The following is a 22,575-nucleotide window of genomic DNA, read 5'->3' as shown; positions in this document are numbered from 1 at the left end:
GAAAAATAATGATTAACAGAAAATAGCTAGGAAAAAATACAATAATGGTTCTGATTTGTCGCCTGAGAGAAATCATGATTAATAAAAAGGCGGAACGCTATTCGGATTCAAATATGTCACCTGAGAGATGCAACACAAAAAAAAAAGAAAAAAGCCATTCTGATTCAGATATGTCGCCACCTAGGCCATCAAAAATTAGAAAAAAGTCTTACCATATGCACGGTGATATGTTAAAAAATAAAGATACAGGTAGAGCAAAGACAGATTTTATTCCCAGTAAAATAAATCACAATTTCGATCACCACTACAAAGAAAGGAAAAAAACATGTAACAGTGATGAATTAGATACTGATCCGTCTCGAACAAAGAAGTTGAAATATGAAAATAAATACAAATATAGAGAAAGTGAGAAAGAATATCACTACAAACATGGTAAGTCTTATGGAAGATCAGTTTCCAACCAAGGGAGAGAAGATTCTTTCAGACACCGAGACATAGAAAAACGTAAAACTGAGAGATCTCCCAGTCATTCAAGAAGAAAATATGATGATCGGGAATCAACAGAGAAAACATATAAATCAACCAGATCTAATCGTACTGAAGCTAAAAAAGATAGTGATTCAGATTTATCGCCTTCAAGGAATAAAACTTTGCCAGAAATGAAAAGAGTTAAATCAATTTCCAGGTAGTAATAAGATTTTTTTTAGAAATTTATGTTCTGAGTAGAGGTTTTTTTTTTAAAAAAAAATAAATGATACTAATAAATTCTTTTAGGGCTAAAGAACAAGAAAAAATGCAAGATGGAAAAAAATCTGGTTTGCAGGTTGCTGAAAATTTAAAAGAAGAGCTGAAAAGATTTAAAGCTAATGAAGATAAAATGTTTAAAAAGGTTTCTGTTTAACAAAAATTTATTTATTGGCATTGATGAAAGGCTCTGATAACATCTACTTATTTAGTGATTTATAGTGAAAATATATCTCCTTACATTGTTAGGACCAATTAAAGTCTAGTTAATAAGTTAGACATCAAAGATACATGAATTTAGCAATTTTGTTTTCATTTTTTCAAAGATTTTATTGTTTAAACTACTTTTTAGCGCTTCATAACATGCTCTATTACAGAGTTTATTTTTCCAAATTTCCATTGTTTATCCTCTAATGAAGTTTCGCAACCCTGCAAAATTAAGATTTTGAGTTTTCTCTGGGAATTCAAATTTTCGGGGTTTCCTGAGTACGGTAGTATTTTTTTTAAATTGTTTTTATGAGAATTTCGTGAGAGATATTTATTTTTAATAATGTCCCGAACTGAGTATTATACAGTTACATTCATACATAATGTTACTTCGAATTCTTTAATTCCATGTTTTGCATGAAGTTAAAGGGAATTTGTAGCATCAACTGTAAGAAAAGAAAATGGTATGAGCTGTACAGTACTTTTAGTTGATGTTTAGGAGGGCCTCCGTGGTCCCGTTTTCCCGGAAGCCTACGGTGACTGCTTTGAATATGGACATAATGTTACACTTTTTCTTTACAAAAGAAAGTCTGTGATGGTTCAAAATTTATTAAAATTGATTTAAGGATGAAATTGTGGCTGTTAATTTTTTAAAAATTATTTATTGTTGCAGCTACCATTAAAAAGATCATCACTCAATTCCAATTTCGTATTTGTTCTTCATACGGAGGAGAACACATACATTTGGTGTAGTAAAGGCTCCACAGGGGATGAAAGAGAGATGGCAATGTTAAAAGTTTTCTTGTCAATGTTTTTAATTGTGAGGTTTCTGCTGCAGCTGCTACGAATAAACAACACTTATATGTTTTATAGTTTTTATTTTAATTGTACTTTCTTACACAAGGTACTATATACACTTGACGCTAACTCCCAGTACACATCAACAACAACAACAACAACAACAACAACAGCAACAGTGACGCTGTACAGACGCTACAAGCCGCATTACTGACGCTCCAATGCCGCCAACCCACAAAAACAAAATTACCAATGTATTAATTAAACATTACTTAACACACCCCCTAATTTTATCTTTATCTATAACAGGTATACGGAGGAGAACACATACATTTGGTGTAGTAAAGGCTCCACAGGGGATGAAAGAGAGATGGCAAAGAATCTTGCGAAGACGTTAACTGCTGGAGAACTAATTGTACTCTATGAGGGTAAGTACATTTCGATTTAAAATTATCTTCTTTTTCAACAATTGAGATGATTTCCATTTGGTAGTTGAATATTTTCTTATTTTTCTTGTTTCCACAAAAGGTCTAGAAAAACCAGATTTTTGGAAAATTTTGGGTAATGAAGGAGTATATGCTAATATGAGGAGTAAAAAGTGTGTTGCTAAAGTATCATCTACCCGCCTTTTTCATTGCTCTAATAAAAATGGAACTTTAAAAGGTAGATAAGTTTGTATAACTATTTTAAAGAACAGTTGATGCTATGTGAAATGTAATCTTTGTTGCCATATTATTTTTATTTTTATAGTGGAAGAAATAATGGACTTCAACCAAAGTGATCTAGTACCTGAGGATGTTATGATTTTAGACGTATTTCATTCACTGTTTTTGTGGATCGGCAAAAGAGCACATAGAGAAGAAAAATCAAAGTCATTAGATTTTGCTTTCGAGTATTTGGAAACAGGTGACGTTTACTTTTTTTAAAAGAAAATCTTTCTTTTGAAAACAGTAAATAGGAACAATTTTCAATTTATCGCACAAAAAAAAGTTTTAGAGTTTTATCTATTTCCGTAGATCCCTGCAAAAGAAAGTCTGATATTCCAATAATTCAGATGAATCAAGGAAGCGAGCCACCTATATTTACCGGATTCTTCTCTTCCTGGGATCCAGAATTATGGGAGGTTCGTATAAATTCCTTACCACGAAAAAAAAAATCAATATAAACTGTATCGTTTCTATAACACAGGAAAAACAATTTAATAAGCATATTAAATTTATAGAAAAGTAAAACTTTTGAGGAAATCCGCAAGGAAATGGATGCTCAGAAACCTGCATTACAAGTCGACCTGATTGTGGCAGAAAATATTCCGAACTTTAATGAATGTGAAAAATATCCTTTAGAGATATTATTGGAAAGGGATCCAGAAAAATTACCAAGTGGTGTTGATTACCAGCACAAAGAGGTAATTGTTTTAATATAAAATAATTCAAAGAACTGAACTTACTTCCAACAGAAAAAATAAACTAAATGTCATCGTAGAAATCGAATCAATTAATAGATGAGAACATGATGAAGAATGCAATGATAATATTGAGATAAGAGTATTAATTTCAGATTGTGTTTTAGATCATCTCTTAAATTCAATTTTACTGTCCACTTCTTATAAAGGAAATGTGGTAATCGCGATGTGAAATGCTAAACTGTATCGTTTCTTGTTTCTTACTTAATCATTTTGTTAAGTTGACAATTTCTATTCCAAATCAGAAGGAGATAGAATTCTTAAACATCAATGATTGATTTAGAGATTTTAAGTAATAATTTTAATTTTGTAGATATATCTTTCTTCAGAAGAATTTTTTGATGTGTTTGGAATTAAATACAAAGAATTTTCAAATCTACCTAAATGGAAACAAGAATACATGAAGAAAAAAGTTGGACTATTTTGAAAGCTATTTCTCAAGAGCTCTGTTAAAATGTAAATTATTATTTTTATAACGAAATAAACCTAATTATTGTTTAAAAACCTGTTTCAGTTTTTTTGGTTTCCATTAAAGTAACCAGGAAACTTTGTATAAGTTTGAGAAAGCGGCGAAAATACTTGGATAATAAGAATATAAGAAATAGGTAGTTAGTTATAAGTAAATCGCAGGGAAGACAGAGAAGATGGAAACATCGAGAAGGGAAACTTCAGTTTATCTTTAAATATTTGGGAACGAAGGTTGATTTCTTTTGCTGAAAAAAAGCTCTGCCCTGAGGCAATACCGATGGTCGGCTTTTAGGGAGACTTCGAAGAGTGAATTGTGGGCAGTCTAGGGCTACCTTTCGAGAAATGGAGATACTGACCGTTTGCAGGAAACCCAGCAGGATTGTACCTCAGAATAATAAAATAGAAATGTGTTCTGTTCATTTATGTTATTCATTATATTAGCTTTTAACCTGAAGATTTTGATTTTATGTTCCCTGCAACACTACGGACTAGCATCAAGTTGAAGCTAGGGTGCGTGGTATTGTCCGTTCCAACTTAAAATTATTAATACAAAATAAAATAAAAAACAAATATATAATACTACTTTATTAACTGTACAAATACAATAATTTGTTTAAATTTTAAAAAATAAGTTCTTAAAATTTTGTATATAATATTATATATTAAAAATTTTCTTCAAAACTCTGATTTCTCTGAACTATGTGAAGTATGGAGGAAATATGTGGACTTGTTCTGAAATAATATTTTGGTTTGTGACAAAAACGCTTGCACAACTTTGGGGAGAAAAACATTTATGATTGTACAATAGAAATATTCCAAATTATTGATCAGTTGATGGGATTACTCTTATATTATTATCATTAACGAAGTATTCCTAGCAAATTATTTGAAACATACCAAGCTCTACAACAGGAAAGGCACTTATTCAAGAATAATCGACTATCTTGTTCTGGCAGGCTCATTACTTTGTTGGCTGGCAAAACGAAGAAATACCTAAGCAAAAATAAATCATGATTAGAATTAATTCTATTTACAAGCTTATTTGTAATAATTCACAAGTAAAAAAAAGAGACTATTGAGCAAAGTCACATAATCTGTCTTTAAGGATTAATATAGTATCTAGGGCCTCATTACGAAAAACCAAAACAATTCTTAATTTTAGTTTTAGAGTCTATTTTCGAGGATGGAACAATAGGGTTTGAAGCCATTTGATTCGCAATATAAATAAAAAACTGGAACTGGCCACTTAATGAAGGTCTTGACGTAGCTTTGATACCCAGCTTTAAACAAAAAGTATTTCATCCAAAATAATTTGTTAAAAAATATCATCAAATTAGATGTGGGAGCCAGTGACACTTCGGTTTTGAAAGTGTGAGCGAAAAGATCCTTGAGGTGTAGGAACATTCAGTTCTTAGAAAGATTCAAAAGAGCCAAAATAGTAAATAAAATGGAAAGTCACGTAAAAGATGGCTGAGATATCTAGAAAAAAAAAACCCTAAGAAACCTCTCTTTGAAAGTCAGGAGAAGCGGTCAGGCTAGATTGCAATGGATGGATGGATGGATGGTTGTACTCCAGGATGTTTGGGACTGTGGCCTTAATAATAATACAAAATTATTATTGCATACATTCATAGTCAGTCAGTCAATGATCACTACCTTCCTGAGCACTTTCGGCGCATTCTCTGACTCCAGAATGTTCTCTTGTCAAAGATAACACTGTCATTTATCTCGACAAAGAAAACATAGCCAAAATAAATTTTTAATCTGACTGGCATGGTTATACAACCCTAGTCCTAGCTCTCTTTAATTTTAAACTAAAAAGCTAAGTGTTATAAAACTAATATTAGTAATGTCATTTTGGTAGATAATTGATGAGTTTAATGCGTTTGGAGGACCCGTACTAAGGTGTAATTTCTCTTAAGTTAAAAATGCTAATAATAAGGTGGAACTCAGTTTATTTTCATGTCTTACCCGCTCAAACATTGGATTTATGGCCTCAGAAAATTTAAATTTTAGATAGCTATTTTATTCTTTTAGATGCTGAAGCAGATTTTAAACCTGCTCTGCATCTTACAGTAAAGTGCTTACTGAAGGCATTGTGGCCAATGGTACCTTGTTCTTAAAGATGTAATGTTGAAGGTTTTGCCTTTCCGACTTTTCTTACTAATCGTTCAATGATATTATTCCCTTGGCTGCTTAAGTCCTAATAAACCAGCAACCAAAATAAAAATCAAAACACAAATATTTTAATATTACCTCTTCAAGAGTAGTTTGTGACAATGAATAATCATCCAGTATATTCCTCTGTTTTCCTTCTTCTAGGTGTCTAAATATATCGGATAGTTTGCCGTCAGGAATATCATATCGTAGCTGATTATAATATTCTTCAATAAGACGGGAAGAATTTATAGCCACTTTCATGAATTCTTTCACAGTTGTAATGTTATTTTCTTTGCATCGAATTACGATTCTATAACCAGCTCCATATCTATGAACAAAATAATTGTTATGGATTTCAAAGTATTACCCAAATATCACCTTTTTTTTATTGTATTGTATTATAAACTCTCCAATCCCACGATTTTCCACGCTAAGAATATTTTTAAATTGAATGCTGCTGCCTGGTTAAGCTTAGAAAGTGGAAAGAATCTGTCAGTCTGCCATCAAACAAGCTGAGAAAAAGTTCCACATTAGTGAGAGACTGTAGGGGAAAACTTTACAGTTTCTTAACAGTCCCTAGATTATGGTCGTAACTATATTTTTTATTTTTCGCCATGAGTAGAACACAATCAAGAGTTCTGGAAAGTATTCTGACTTGAACATTCTTCATGCCAGTCATTTATTCAAGATAAGAAAACAGTCAGTCTTTCAAGTCAATCTTTGCCAAGTTTGAGCTAAACTTGTTGTGGAATGCATATCACTATTCAGGTCAGTAATATGACCAAATAATAAAAGTAATATGACCAGTAATAGGCCACACCAAACAACAAGCAACAACAACAACAACAACAACAACAATAATAATAATAATAATAATAATAATAAGGGAAGGGATTAGCTATGAGGTTAGCATACTGGACTCCCACGCGGAGGTCCCGGGTTCGAATCCAGCAGCTGACCCTTAGATTTTCTCTTCCTAGGAGCTTCTTACAGCTCACTGTCCGGTGATGGACAGTGTTGTCTGTAACGAGAGAACACTGTCCGGAGGCCGGCAGTGCACTGGAAAAAGCTCCAAGCGCTAATAACCTCAGCTGTTGATGCGCTAAAAAAATAAAATAAATAAATAAATAATAATAATAATTTCCTCAATTTTAAAATTGTTCAGCTCAGAAATATTTACTTATTCTTAAGATGTTGAGAAGAACCAATACATTTGAATTGTCCATTGACCATAATGGTGAGGCGAGTGCACAGTGCTTGACATTCTTCCATACTATGAGAAGTTAGCACTACAGATGTACCGTTCCTAACTAAGTCTTGAATCATTGTCCATAGAGATCTTCTTGCTTTAGGATCCATTCCAGTGGTAGGTTCATCCTAAGAAGATTATTTCATAACAAGACTATCTTAATATTGTTCAATTAAACTATTTTATTATGAGAAATGTTTCCTGAGGTTATTTAATGTCATACTGTTTTTGCTAGATCCTGTATTGTACAAGGTAAAACTCACCAAAAACACAAGTGGAGGACTTCCTATTAGCGCAATAGCTGCAGACAATTTCCTTTTGTTCCCACCAGACAAAGTTCCAGATAATTTATTTGAATAATAACCTAATCCCATTTGTTGTATGGTGATATCAACTCTCTGTAAGAATTCAAGGAGTATTCAAGGCTAATAAACTTGAAGAGCCCTAAATTTTACTGAAAGAAGTTAATTTACGTACCTTATTTAAAATAAAAGATGGTATGTTTTTGATTCTACCATACAATATTAAATGTTCTCTTGGTGTCAGTAACGGATCCAGTGCATCAAATTGAGGACAATAACCCAAAATAGAACGCACTTTAGACAATTTCTTTACGACGCTGTAGCCTCCAATAGTAGCATCTCCAGATGTCACTCTAGTTGCTCCAGTTAACATCTGATCAACAATAATTACTTATCAGACGGCACCTTCCTTTGTCAAAGCGAAGGACTTAAAAAATTAGTAATTAAAGCTTCTATCTTCCACATGTCACTTTCGTTCGTATCTTCTATCTTATTTCTTATATAATAATAATAATTTTTTTTTTTCCTGAGGGGGGAAAAATGCCACAGGCACCTTCCAGATTAAGTCTGGGTGTGTGGGGCTTTACCCACTAAAAAATCCCCTCCTCTTCAGGCATAACGTCCACCCCGGAACCGCCATAAGCATTACTTCAGGGTGGTGCCTCGTATTAAATGCAACTATCTTTGATTTATCTCATTGTCTGGGCCATAGGTCTTATCGACGGTCTAGCTCCCTCTTCTTGCTTCTTAGCACAGACCTAACAAAGTACGAATCTCCTTCCGCCGAGGTCCCTCTATCGTGTCATATCTCAGCTCTCTATTACTCAGGTAGCTATATAATAATAATAATAAAAATAATAATAATAATAATAATAATAATAACAATAATAATAATAATAATAATAACAATAATAATAATAAAAGTATGAATCATTCGCATCCATACGATGATCAAACTTCAGCAAAAAATAAAACAAAATTTTGAGAAGTTTAGACATTCTTGAGCTGCACCGGGAATAAAGTCCAGAACCGCTCGACGATCAGCCCCTAGAAGAACGTGATACTGCCTCTAATTAAAAAAAAAAAAGAAAACGTGCTCTATCTGTACCTTAAACGTAGTAGTTTTGCCAGCTCCATTGATTCCTAACAATCCAAAACATTCTCCTTCTTTTACACCAACATTAATGCGTTTAACTGAAGGTACTTTATTGTATTTGTACACCTAGACATGGAGAATAAAGAAAGGTTTTATAAATGCTGTAATTTTGTTGAATTAATGGCAAAAATTAATCAAAATACCTTTGTAAGATCTTTAATAACCATAATATCACCATCCAAATCTCCTCTGTGAATCCGTTCCTTTTCAGCTGCTACATCGTCTTCTTCATCACCGTCAATATCTTTAATAGCACAGCACTGTAAATAAAAAAAATATCAGATAAAATTTGATCTAAAAAAAAAAAAAATAAATAAATAAATAGTTGTTAATGGTTCATCTCACATTAAGCAGAAATTGTAAAGACAGAAGCCTTGCAAAAACAAGCCATTTAGGCTGTATCTAGGGCAGGACTTGCTGAGCGGACTAACTAACCGAAGTAATGATCGAAGTTTATGTGCAAAATACATAATATCTCATTACAGAACGAAAAGTGCATACAAACAAACACACTTTCACAATTTAATCTTAAAAATTTGTATGTGCCAACATTGATTTATCTATAGTAAGCTAAAGTGTAATATAAAAATTGGAAAAATAAAAAATATTTTTAAACAAAAATCAAAACGAGCAACCTTCATTGAAGACTTCGTGGACATTTAAATAGGAACTATGAAAAATTTAAAATCTTCTTCAAATTTCTTAAAAATAAAAAGTAATACTGTTTTTAAAAGAAAACAAAACTCATTTTTCATTTCTCATTTGGTCTAATAAGTTTACAAAAAGGTATTTCCACTGCGAAATTGTATAATTAGGTATGAAGATGACCAGTTTCGGTCAAAAAGTAACTAAATATAAAGAAATTGTGACTAATAAAAACAAGTTGAGACTAATTAAATAGGAAGATTTTATTGTTGAAGTTGGCCTGTAAGAAAAGTAGAAAATAGTTTGGAAAAAGGTAATAACCAGTTCAAAAAGTATTGCTTAATTATACCTGTACTTATAGTCATTTGTTCTGTTTCAATAGTTACCTTTTCTTCCCTTTCCCCATAATAATAAGAATAATCAAAGGTCCAACACCTTTCTTATATGTATGTCTGTTTCTGTAGCAGAATATTTCGGAATTATAGAACACGAAACATGGTTAAGAACTGCAGTGCAGATATTAGTAAGCAAGAAAGCTTGAATCCGATAAAAATAGCCAACTGAATCCACCTATTATTTCTGCAGAAACTTAATGCGGGTTCAGTACGCATATCAAAATGCGTTCATTATAAAATTGAAATTAATTAAGCGCTTAAAAGAGCGCTTTCTCCCGGTTTGTTTGATTATTTATAGCGTTCAGGAAGTCTATAAAGACATATTAAAAATAATATTAAACATAAGCAGTAAATTCAATGCCGAATACTTAAGGCAAAAAGCAAATTGAATTTTCCAAAATGGAAGTGGTGCAATATAGTGTTTTTAGGGCAGAAAGACGATTCACAATTAACAAACAATGACATCACGTTGTTTTCTTTACCTATCAGAAAGCACAGAAATCGAACCTACTCATCCTTATAATAAATGATGATAATTTTAATGCCAATTGATGGAAAAATTTATTTACAGATATCAGAATATTTTGCATAAAATTTCTGCGTCTAATTTTCTTAATAATTACATTATTAAAGCTAGAATGTAACACAGTCCAGTTCATAAGCTTTTTACAAATCCTGTAAATGATTGTTTCCACTAAAAATAAGAAGAACCACTGCAAAAAATAAAAATAAATTAAATTAAAAGAAACCTAACTAACACTGTACAATACTCCATACAATATGAACCAATTTTCATTGGTTTGTAATAGTTTTACAAATAAGATGAGAGTACTCAGGAAAATCATTGCAAAAATAAACTGAAAACGGGGGTAATCTAGGAGAATAATATCCTGTCGTCGCTCAATAATTTTTAATACGCTCACTTTGTCGAATGCATCTTTCATCAACTTGGAAACTAACTTCAGAAAATTTGCGCCTTTGGCCATTTAGAGCTTGGTCGTCGGCAAACAGCAACGAATAGACCGTTTCATGTTCGAAAGGGACTCCCACCTTTTTATATGTGTGTTCATCGCCTGTGTCTCAGTTTTTTTTTATATGTATTCAGGGGAGTAGCCAATGTTTTCGCCATCTTGATAGTTTCTTGATATTAAGGGCAGTTGACCCCAACGGTTCCACTGCTTTCTATAAATTACCAAGCAGCACTGAATCGAACATCTTTCCAAAGTCCACAAATATTAGACGACCGTCCAAACTTTTGACACACAATATACTTGTTCAAAGACCATGAAATTTTATTGCAAATAAAGATTAATAATAATTAGAAACGTGTGTATCGCATAAAAATAAAAAATGTACGCTAAAATTTATGAATCCTAGTCAAGAAATCAATAGACCATTGTTTTAGTTCTTCAAATGATCTAATTTTGCTTTGGTAAGATTAATATTTGGTTAGACTTGTTGTCTCCTTCTTTCTGGGAACAAAAGGAAAACGCAAGAAAGTTCGAACGACAACCTTTATTACACACACAGTAAAATCAAAACACAAAAAAAGTACACAATATATAATATCTTTTTAACATTCTCCGCCATATTACACACAGTAAGTCCCTCGTACACACTCTCTCAAACAGTGTTGCCACAGACTAATTATCTCAAGAATTTCAAACAGACTTTGTACAACACATTTTTAAAAAATTATCTGGAGGAAGGGTATGCTTTTTATTGATGAATTAGTTAAATGTTATTTTGAAATATTACAGTAATGTTCACAAAAAATGTTTTTTATATTCATTAACCCTTAAGTTAGTTAGTATTATTTCACTTCCTCGCACTTCAATGTTGTTAAGTGAGTTTCAAATATATGGTATTATATGTTCATGGAATCCTGTATAAACCAACAAAACACTTGTGCAACTTTGCACAGCACATACAAAATGAATTAAAACTATCAGGGCATTTTATATTTATCTATTTTGAAGTTAAGATCGTTGTTTTTTTCGAAAAATTCCGAATTTACACAATTAATAACGTACTTTCCTAGGTTCTAGAGGATATGTTTCAATTTAAACCAAATTCAGTATTAAATTTCTTCTAACATAATTCAGCTCTAGTTATTTACTGTTACTTGTTCATTTAAATATTGCTATAAATAGAGAAAAAAAAGCATGGAAGAACAAGGCAATCAATATAGCTTAATAAACTATTGTATCCGCTAGTATTGTAATGACATCTTGTTTAAATAAATTGCTTAATCACTTTAAATTCCTCGATAAGGCTCAATAAAAATCATAGTAAATGTCATTATACTTCAATAAATAAAAATTTCAGTCAAGATAACCACAACAAAATCTATTTTTATTACTAATTACCTTTGTCCAATGGGTGATCCAAGTAAAAAGTCCAAACTCAATGGCCAAGTTAAAAAGGAAGAATATGTTGCCCAATACAAACATGCAGAGCAAAGGTTTCCCCAGCAGATTCCACTCAAATATATTTGACTTGTATTCAATGTCTAGTTAAATTGGAAAATATCAAGCATATTAAAATTGTAACACTCTAATGTTGCTGAAAATATAAGAAAATAATCAGAATACATTATGCGAAAATATAAATGTATGCGAATCTACTTCAAAACATTAAACCTGAACATGGGTAACAGACTCGGGACTTGTGTAGGAGTAATGGTAAGCCCCGCTTGAAAAATGTAATAAACAAGACTTATATGTAAATAACCTACCTAAAGAGGCTGCTGCTACGTGATTCTGAGCTAAATCCAAGATGCCACTTCCAAGACAATAATGTGGAAAAATTAAAAATACTTCTTTAAAAATGCGATCTCCAGCCTCTAATTCCTGTAAATAAGAATTATCTATTATTAATCTTTTTATAGGAATTCTTTTTTTTATTGGCCTTTTGTCTACGGTGCGAAAAACAGCAATAAATGAGAAAAATGTAGCGTTTACTGTATTACTCTATGGTGAGTGCTATGTGATAAGTTACTTCAAGAAGATAATGCACTTCTCATAAATCATATTTCAATGTTCTCTTTTCACACATTACTTCATGTAATGTATATGGCCCTATTGCTACTACATCCCTAAAAAACTATATTGAACTTCTTAGTGCTTTGAATTTTTTAGCTCTAACACCTAGGAAAGATGACTATCGAGAACCGCTAGATGCTTCAAGCCTCGTCCGTCACATAATTTTCTTAAAGGGACAATCGTTACCTCAAAGTATTAGTGATATACGATCGTATATCTATTCAACTGACACTAACAGTCGGATCCGATGTGCGTTAAGCTCAGTAAAACTTTAACATCTAAACCTATCCTTAGGTTGTCTGCCTTAGCAGAAAGATGAGAACCTATCTTATCAAAACCTTTATGTCATGGTTTTTCTTAATAACAATATTCTAAATTTATGAAACATGTACTCTGTTCCTAGAGGCCACTAAGATCAGAGATTAATCAAATCATGGATTTTTTTTTTTGCAATTAATCTAAAATATTCAAACATCCAAGATCATTCCTTTTCATAAGATTTTATTTAAAATTAAGTTCCCAATGAACTCAAGTCACTTCAACCAAGTCTTTTCCCAATTTAAGATAAGCTTTGTTTTTTTAATCTAGTTGTTTAAAATCAGTCAGGACCGTGTCCTCGCGTACAGATAACACTGTCCGCCATTGATCCTTGAGCAGAAAAAGGCTAAAAAGGTATCCATAAGGAGTCCAGTGTACTAACTTGTAAACTAATCACTTCCTACTTCAATCAGTCCTTTTTAATTTTAAAGTGGAATAATAAAATGATATAAAATTATGTTTAATGTGAAGCTATCACATTATTTAGGCCATACTTAGCAATTTTTTCAAAACTTATCGCGAAAAGTTGTTAATTAGAACGTGGGTAAATCAAAGTTAGAAACCATTTTGTGCTTCAAACGAAATGTCTCTAATAATTATAAAAATTATTACAATTACCTCATCTTCAAAAGCTCCAAATACAAAAGCAATAAACGTTGTTACAATCCCTATAAACAGATTCGCAAGAGCAAGCCCCACAAATGCTGAACTGGGAATAGTAAAAACATAGCTTAGTAGGTACATCAAAGGGATGCAAGACCACCTACAAAACAAAAAGATTATGCTAATTTAAGTACATCCAATGAAAATAACAAACAAAAACGGAGAGGAAAAAATACCCATAAAGTAGAAAGAGGAGTATGACTCCTGGTAAATTGGTTGGTGAAATGATTGACTGTTCATTAAAGATGACAAAAATTAAAATGCACAAAAATGCTGATACTGCGTACGCTACCTATAAAAATGAAATGACCAATTAACCTTAATAGAAATTTTAAATTGTGCTATATGAACTTTCTTAGAAGTCTCCGCACTTACAATGTCCCAAATAAACTCTTCAATCCAAAAGATTAGACGATTCACACCAGATACTAAAAGCAAATGCTTTGAATTTGATACTCTCTCTTCTATTAGGTACAATGTAAAAGATGCAGGCACAAAACTGAGGGCAAATATAATAAATATAGAATGAAGTATTGATACAACACCCTGTCGTCTGAAAAAAAGAAGCAAGGAATGAATACTACGCGCTGAAAATTTGAACAAAAAAGTAATAAAACTTTATAAATTTATAATTTACATAATCTCTAAATTCATCTGTTCTTGTGTAAAGTTCATGGGATGATTTATCGTTCGAATACCATATTCACTAATTTCATCTTGAGACTTATTTAATGAATCAAGAGTGGCGCGAAGGATTACATTATTAATTGCATTCATGTATGCCACAGATGACAGCCATCCTTTATTATTAAACCACACCTGCAAAATAAAAACTAAGGATAATAGTGCAATAGCACAAAATTAGCAAAGAGAGAAAGAAAAACAAAACTGTAAAAATAAATACAAATCGAATTAAAAGTTACAAAGAAAAAAGTTATAGTTATTGTGTTATAGAACCAGAAGAATTTGCCTAAATTATGGCAATTCAGGGTGAATTTCCAACCCGTAGTTAAAAAGCTAGTAAGTAGTATCTAGTATAAACTGGAATAAATCCTGCCAACATTCAAGCTAAATTGAGAAGTTAGAGTAGTTCAATATTTGACCAATTTACTGATTCTAATAACTGACTAACTCTAGTTTTAAAACGACTGCTATAAAATATTACTGTCAAAAATATAGTAATAATTCACGTAGTTTATTTGCACCGAAGGGGGATATTTTTTTGAATCCAGGTAGTTAGAAGATATATACAAAGCTATATATAAAACAATTTAATTTTGTTTCAAAACTCACTTTTATATTGTTTTTTGTTGAAGGGGTGTACATATTTGGAAACATAGATATTAAATTAACAATGTTTGGAAAGATGTTACTGGTTGGTTTACCAAACCTCTCTCTCATGTACATATATGCAGAAAGATTGAGATTTGGTACAGTTGCATTAGCTGCTATTGTATAACCACCTAATCTAAAAAAACGAAATAAAATCAATTAAAATAGATAATATAAGTATTCCAATTTAAAATTGAATATTTCAGTAAAAATCAGTAAAAACCTGTGCATAGTGTATTTTGGCCAAGTATTTATAATCCAATCTGGTACATTTTCGCCAGTCATATTATAAAAGATGTCATCAGAAACTATCTAAAATTGAAAAAGAAGTTATACTTAAAACTTTAAATTTTTTAAAGCGCAGGTCTGAAAAAGTCCAGAAATTTATGTTTTATTTAGTAAGAAGATAATCAAATCTCAACAATTAAATTATTTTGAATACCATAGATGCGTTTCTTGCAATTAAAGCGATAGGTTTAATTACCGAGAGAATTTATAAAACAAACTTTGCAAGTTCGAAATGAAGTAAATGAGGAAAAAAATAGTAAATATATTTGAATAGCAATTCGCTTAAGGGATGATGATATTAAAAATAAATAAATAAATAAATAAATAAATAAATAAATAAATAAATAAATAAATAATTAAATAAATAAATAAATAAATAAATAAAAATAAAAATAATAATAATAATAATAATAATACTAATAATAGTTGCTAGATCAAAGAAGACAACAGTTTTATGCTTAAAAAAGAATTCAATGAAATTAAAATAATTCGAGAGAATATATCAATAGAGAATCAAAACACAAAGAAAACACAGAAAAGAGGATATCGTGTGAAAGCGGTTCAGGATTTTAAATTTTCCTCTCCATATTAGCCAAATATTAATCTCTGTGCTGTTTTCAGCCTCTTAAAGACTGAAAATTCTGCCAAATAAAAGGAAGAATATTTTGTAAAGCATTAAACTCGGTATAACTTTTAATGGGACGGCAAACCACCTTAAAGACACATCTAAAAAAAATAAAATAAATAATACTTGCATCAGGAGTGGGCTTCAAGTAACGGGCAGACAGAACATTCACAAAAGAAAGAGATTTCAAAATAAGGAAGATTAAAATATGTAGAGAACAAAGACTCCTCTGGCACGTCATCTGAAGAGAATGCCTCAAGAAAGGGAAGATTACCGAGGCAAGTCTACAATTAGAAAAACGCGGAAGTCCTAATAAAACTAGTCAGAATAGCATGAAAGAAAGCAGCATTGTCAATCATCAAGTCATGGCCTTCAGAAATTTAGATCACGGAACTCACTGGATGGTGGAACGCTTAAAAAAAATAAAAAATCTCCGTAATATTAAATTAATGTAAACTAACTTTATACGAGGGAGGAGGAGGATCATCTATGTTCTTTGGGCACACTTGTCCTCCAGAAGCACAAGAACAACGTGGAATTGGAACGTTTGGCCCTCTACCTTTTTTGAAGGTGACAAATTTATTGCATTCAGGATTTCTGAAATTTGGTAAATAAAATTTTTAATAATAGATTTAACTCAATCTAATTAATTTCTTAAAATAAAATAAAAACAATACTTACCTTTCACCATTAATTTTCAAACATTTTGTACCAATTCCGTAATGTCCTAGTGCGTTTGAAACATAACGATTGGCCCAGTTATCATCAGACGAGTGTGCAGATGCCTTATTGTCAAAAAACATATATCTAGGAGCTGAATATTGCCATATATCTAGCTCTAATGGTGGCCTTTCTTGTAGTTTTGGAAGAATCGTCGTAACTATCAACGACATGCAAATAAATAATGCTGGTAACACCAACTGTGGGGGAAAAAAAATTATATCACGGAAGAAATAAATTTAAAGGTTAATTAATTAGAACTAGATTTGTAAAAAAAAGAAAAAAATGACTGTAAAGAAATAAAGTTGGACCTTTAACTAGTGATTGTTTTCTTTAATGAATTTAAATGAAAATTTAAATTCCATTTTTCGTTCTGCCAAAAAGGTATCCCGGAAATTTCGAGTTAGCAGATATTTTGCACTATCTCTTATTTGCCAAGACTATAAAATTAACTAACTAACTAACTCCCTGGCACTACAGGTCTGCCCGACCCTTGGCCTGCCGAATTAAGTCTCTCCATCTATCTCTATCCTGCGCCTCACGCTTCCAATTCCTTATTCCCAACTTCCTGGCGTCCCTATCGATTTCATCCTTCCATCTGCCTCTGGGTCTTCCTCTTCTTCTTTTCCCGCATAACTCCATTTCCAGTACCCTACTTTGCATTCTTTCCCTTTCCATTCGTGCCACATGACCAGCCCATCTCAATCTACTTGTTTTTCAAAATTAATAATTGTTTCTTTTTTTAATAGGGCATCAATTTCTTCATTTGTTTTGCACTTCCATCGGCCATTCACAAACGTCGCACCACAGATTCTTCTTACTACTTTTCTTTCAAATACAGCCAACTTGCGGCAGTCGTTCTGTGATAAATACCATGTTTCTGCGCCGTACGTGACAACTGGCCTAATAAGGGATTTATAAAGTCTCAATTTTGTTGCCCTAGAGAGCAATTTTGACTTGAGAAGTCTTAGATTTGCAAAGTAAGCTCTGTTGGCTGCCATTATTCTTCGATCGATCTCAACACTAACCTTATTCTCATTTTTCACCAGGGATCCCAGATAAACAAAATTAGAAATACCTTCAAATCTAAAATTCATAATTTCAATATCCTTAACGGATCTCCTGTGCTCTGCCGATGACATCTTTAAATACTTTGTTTTGTTTTCGTTGATAACAAGTCCCACTTTGGCACCACTGTTTATTATTATTTCACCTGCCTCTTTTAATGCTGCTTCGCTTCTGGCCACAACAACAAGGTCATCAGCGTATGCGCATATTTGCCATGTTTTTTCAGCAACAGTGCCATGTTTGATTGCATCTTTCACAGCATCGTGCAGAGCGATATTAAATAAGGTAGCTGAAAGTGCATCCCCCTGCCTCACTCCAGATTGTACATGAAATGCATCTCCAACCTTGTTACCAACAATAACTTTAGCGGATGTATTTTCCAAGGACATTCTCACCAAATTCACCAGCTTTTGAGGCACGCCGTTTCTGGCCAGTATCCTTAGTAACGCTGTTCTCTTAACGCTATCAAATGCTTGTTTGTAATCAATGAATAAGAGGTGTAAGTCGACATCGAATTCAAAACATTTTTCCATTGTTTGTCGAAGCACAAATATCTGGTCAGTAGTACTCCGTCCACCTCTAAATCCACATTGATAATCTCCAAGAATCTCTTCAGCGTACTTTGTTAATTTTTTAAGAATTATACAAGAGAGAACCTTATAAAGTACCCCAAGCAGAGTTATCCCTCTGTAATTTTCACACTGGTTCTTGCTGCCTTTTTTAAAGATAGGGCATATCAGCCCCATCTTCCAATCAGTTGGCATTTCCTCTTTCCTCCAGATATCTCTGATCAACTTATATATAAAATCCTGCATTTTTTTAGAACAGTTTTTTTTAATTCTGCAACCAGCCCGTCTTTACCAGGAGCTTTACAATTTTTTAAATCTGAGATAGCCATTAAAACATCATCCTTATCCGGCTCCTCTATCAGAGGTTGTGGCTGACAGAAAAATTCCTCATTATTAATATCAAATTCAGTACTGTCCACATCAACCAGGTCCACATTCAGCAGCTCAGCGAAGTACTCCGTCCATCTATCCATCACCTCCTTCTCACTCTCCAACAACTCTCCAGTTTTACTCCTACAATCATTTATCCTAGGCTGGTATCCCTTTCTAAACCAGTCCAGCTCCTTATAGAATTTTCTGGTATTATGTTCACCGTTCATGTTTTCAATATTTTCCAAGCGCTTGTTGATCGAGTTCCTTTTTTCTTCCCTACAAATTCTTTTAGCTTCCCTTCTTTTGGCATTATAACCCTCCAAATTCTGCCTAGTGTATCTTTGTAGTAGTTTCAATCTGGCCTGATTTCTTTTCTCTAAACTGTTTTTACATCTTTCACTAAACCACTCTTCATTTCTTCCAGTTTTTGTCTCTCCTATAGTTTCTTCCGCTGCTCTTCGCATTACTTCCACCTTGTATCAATTTCCATACTTTTATCATTTTCCAAACTTATTTCCTTTTCCATTTCCCTGTCAATACTTTCTTGATACTTTTTACATACTTCAGACATCCTTAATTTATCAGTGCACCATTTTGTTCTCTTGACAGTACCTGGTCTTTCAACTTGGGCTATTTTTTGTCTTAGTTTAGCCTTCACCAGATAATGATCCGAGTCACAGTTAGGTCCGCGTAAACTTCGAACATCAATGATATCAGACGAGTGCCTCGCTGAAATCAACACATGATCAATCTGGTTAACTATATTTCTCCCAGGTGCTCTCCAAGTTCCCCTTTGTATAATTTTATGAGGAAAACTTGTGCTTTTAATATGTAACCTGTACATTTCGGCGCATTGAGCCATTAACATGCCGTTTTCACTAGTTGTATCGTGCAACGAATACTTTCCTGCGACTCTTTTTAGAGCCTCTTCTTTGCCAATTTTAGCATTAAAATCCCCCATCAGGATCAGAGTATCGTACCGGGGAACTTTTTCTATACAATTTCCAAGACAATCATAAAATTCTTCCTTAATAGAGTCCTCAGCGTTTTCCGTTGGGGCATAAATCGCAAATATGGATATGTTTCGAAATCTACCTTTGATCCTTAATTTACATAGTCTGTCTGATATTGGTTCAAAATTAAGCATTGACTTTCTTAGTTTATGATTAATGAAAAATCCAGTTCCGGCTTCTGCTTTCCGGGCCACTGTAAAGAATAGAGTATTCTTTCTTATCGATCCTTCCATTTCCTTTCCATCTTGTCTCCTGCAGCACAGCAATATCGATTTTAAACTTAATCAATTCGTCGGTAATTTCTTTCATACTACCCGGTCTTAACATTGTATTTACATTCCATGTGGCTAATGAGACGTCAAATGCTTTCCATTGTAATCTTTTCCGTTGGGTTCGCCTTTGTCTATTGCCATTATATTCGTCCAGCTTTTTCTTTAATTCGGTCTTCGTAACGATAGGTTTTTTACAAGGTGGGGTGCCAACCCAACGCTCAACCCCCAACCTGGAGGACCAGGATTTTAAGGGGTTTACTCCCCATGGCCATTGGCCTCACTAGGGTCGGTAGCCCTAGCGTGTGTACTGGTAATGCCTTTGTCTGTAGTGTAGGGTGTGTAGTATGTTTGTACGTGTACTGTTCTGGTGTATGCGCATGGCATACTGAGCTATGTGACCCGTGGGGGCGCTGCTCCCCAAGTAACTGCATGCAACAGTTACCCCTTGCGGGAGGCTGCTTGCATCCTAACTGGATGGGCGATGGGGCCTAGAACTAGATTTGTAAAAAAAAGAAAAAAGAAAAAAATGACTGTAAAGAAATAAAGTTGAACCTTTAACTAGTGATTGTTTTCTTTAATGAATTTAAATGAAAATTTAAATTCCATTTTTCGTTCTGCCAAAAAGGTATCCCGGAAATTTCGAGTTAGCAGATATTTTGCACTATCTCTTATTTGCCAAGACTATAAAAATTAGTGGAGGTGAAAATTTTGGATTGTATTCAATTATATTGAATCGTTGAACAATTCAATTGTTGATTTCAAGGTTCAGGCAAAAGAAGACGCAATATGATTCATGGTCCATGATTCTGCAACTTAAGCTTCCCCCTCTTTAAGTATACTACGTAGAGATATAACAAATTCGCCAAAACGTCAATATTTATTTTCTCACTGAACCTCGATTGACAAATATCGACTTACAAATAAACAAATGTGTTTAAAGAGTGAGAAGGCCTGCTACTTTGAAACCAGTAATTGTACCACACATCGCAGGAAGACTTGCAACTATCCACAACAGAAAGGACAAAATATATTAGAAAAGTCAACTTTATATATTGTTAAACACTTACCTCACCAAATAAACCTTTTTTATTTCTTACAGTATGATAAAATCTCTTAGTATGCAAAGCAAAAAATTGTCTCCAGAACTTGTGTGAAGAACTTTTTTGGTAAACCATTTCTTCAACAATTGGGATCTGTGAATCTACAAAAAGAATGTTCAATAACTCCTCCAAAAATATAAAACAAATAATAGAAGTGGAAATCAGCAATGCATAAAAATAGTGCAATTTCATGCAGTTAGAAAAGTGGTATACGAATGTGATTCTAAATAAGCAAAAATTAAAGGACAGGAAGCACATTAATACAAAACAAGTGGCAGCCTGATAGAAATTGAAGTGATAGACTGAAGAAAATAATCACTCTTGCAACTTTATTAAGTTTCCTTAAAGACAACTGTAAACTTTGAATTAGCGTCTTCGAATTGACCAACATTACTTGATAGAAAGAAATTAGAAATGATTAACCATGAAAATAAAGAATTTCTCTTTAACCTTGAAAACATATTGAAATTAGCTAAATCTAACAGACTACACTTGAAATTCTACAAAGAAACGCTACTTTTTTGTGTTAGAAATTGAATCAAAAAGATTTCCTTAAAAATAGCCTCATAAAAAAAATATTCATAAAAAGAAAGAAATAGAAACAAGCATGCAGCATCTTAAGCAAAGGACTCACACTTGACATTGGCACCATTCATATTGACAAACTTTTCTTTCTGTGCTGAAAATCATACAATGATTAGAAAATAAAATAAAAACAAAACTAAAATCTTCAGATAAAATACTGGTGAGGTAACATTCAAATATTATTCAAATTCTTATTTTCAGTGACTTCAAGTGAAAAACTTTCTTATTCTTATAAAATTTCTCATAAATAATTTAAAATAAATTATGTTACAAAAACATTATATCATTAAAATACTTTTTGCTAGAACTAATTTAATTAAAAAAGTCATGATGGATCATTATCAGACACTGTTTCATCAACCGATTATGTTTACCGAAATTTGCCCTCTACAAAAAGTTATTACAAAATCTTATTCTTGTACTCTTCCAAATACCAATATCAATATTGAAATTAAATTCTGCGATATCTGTTTTTAGTTTTTCTGATGAGCAGATACGATAGATAGACTGAATCGGAATGAAATGAACTTAGTTAACGTATGTACATGATCAGATATTCCATAAGAAACAATTTTATAATTAGAAAGATTAACATCTAATGAATTACAGAGTGCACTTAAACGAGAAATATCTTTTTCTGGCAAAACATACAGTACTTCAATATGAATTTAATCCTTCAGAAAGCGACTACTTGAATTATATAACTCTACTCAGCCAATACTTTAAAAGTTTTTTTTGTGAAAAAATGTAGGGGACACAAAAAATTTAAAAGACACGAAGACTGTAAACTTAAAAGGCTGTAGTGTTTTATTTTCTTTTATACTAACATTCTTTAAAATATTTTCCAAATTTGACTCTTAAAGCCATAAAAATTAGCCTGTAGTGGTAAATTTGCACTACATATTTGTTTCTCTGTTTCGGGACTTAAGATTAATTAAAAGCAAATTTAAACTACTACTATTAGAATAGAGAAAAATATTTTCATAAAATGGGAGATCTATCCACGATTTTTTAATATAC

At 32.4% G+C, this 22,575-nt stretch overlaps 2 protein-coding genes across 13 annotated transcripts in view; one reads left to right on the top strand and one right to left on the bottom strand.

Moving 5' to 3' along the window:
* The first annotated feature begins 44 nt into the window (after window positions 1-44).
* On the top strand, window positions 45-3,715 carry LOC141456268 (advillin-like). 4 transcript variants are annotated; one of them, XM_074132102.1, is made up of 8 exons: window positions 545-685; window positions 775-889; window positions 2,059-2,177; window positions 2,278-2,412; window positions 2,500-2,655; window positions 2,766-2,872; window positions 2,972-3,154; window positions 3,525-3,715. In XM_074132102.1, the coding sequence occupies exons 2-8, from the start codon at window positions 867-869 to the stop codon at window positions 3,636-3,638; spliced, it is 837 nt and encodes a 278-aa protein (XP_073988203.1). In that variant the 5' UTR covers window positions 545-685; window positions 775-866; the 3' UTR covers window positions 3,639-3,715. The 4 variants fall into 4 exon arrangements, with proteins under 4 accessions (XP_073988202.1, XP_073988204.1, XP_073988203.1 ...); XM_074132105.1 differs by lacking the exons at window positions 545-685; window positions 775-889 and adding an exon at window positions 1,648-1,666 and having other exon boundaries at window positions 2,061-2,177; XM_074132101.1 differs by lacking the exons at window positions 2,278-2,412; window positions 2,500-2,655; window positions 2,766-2,872; window positions 2,972-3,154; window positions 3,525-3,715 and having other exon boundaries at window positions 45-685; window positions 1,625-2,109.
* A 534-nt stretch (window positions 3,716-4,249) lies between these two features.
* The window catches only part of LOC141456259 (phospholipid-transporting ATPase ABCA1-like), a 39,470-nt gene continuing 21,144 nt past the window's right edge, over window positions 4,250-22,575 (bottom strand). For 3 of the 9 annotated variants that reach the window (XM_074132064.1, XM_074132067.1, XM_074132066.1), the window contains 20 exons: window positions 21,605-21,649; window positions 20,938-21,071; window positions 16,538-16,776; window positions 16,318-16,453; window positions 15,167-15,255; window positions 14,905-15,079; window positions 14,249-14,430; window positions 13,987-14,164; window positions 13,788-13,903; window positions 13,567-13,711; window positions 12,324-12,438; window positions 11,956-12,098; window positions 10,210-10,299; window positions 8,690-8,806; window positions 8,499-8,612; window positions 7,566-7,763; window positions 7,352-7,486; window positions 7,020-7,216; window positions 5,936-6,167; window positions 4,250-4,672 (listed from right to left, as the gene is read on the bottom strand). In XM_074132064.1, coding sequence (XP_073988165.1) covers window positions 4,619-4,672; window positions 5,936-6,167; window positions 7,020-7,216; window positions 7,352-7,486; window positions 7,566-7,763; window positions 8,499-8,612; window positions 8,690-8,806; window positions 10,210-10,299; window positions 11,956-12,098; window positions 12,324-12,438; window positions 13,567-13,711; window positions 13,788-13,903; window positions 13,987-14,164; window positions 14,249-14,430; window positions 14,905-15,079; window positions 15,167-15,255; window positions 16,318-16,453; window positions 16,538-16,776; window positions 20,938-21,071; window positions 21,605-21,649 — 2,834 coding nt within the window. In that variant the 3' untranslated portion in view covers window positions 4,250-4,618. The other 6 variants (XM_074132068.1, XM_074132065.1, XM_074132069.1 and 3 more) reach the window with 6 other exon arrangements.

The sequence above is a fragment of the Rhodnius prolixus genome, unplaced genomic scaffold (assembly GCF_049639745.1).
Source record: "Rhodnius prolixus isolate KJV_2025 unplaced genomic scaffold, Rpr scaffold_4, whole genome shotgun sequence".
NCBI classification, from domain to species: Eukaryota; Metazoa; Arthropoda; class Insecta; order Hemiptera; family Reduviidae; genus Rhodnius; species Rhodnius prolixus.
This window is presented reverse-complemented; position numbering and strand designations above follow the sequence as displayed.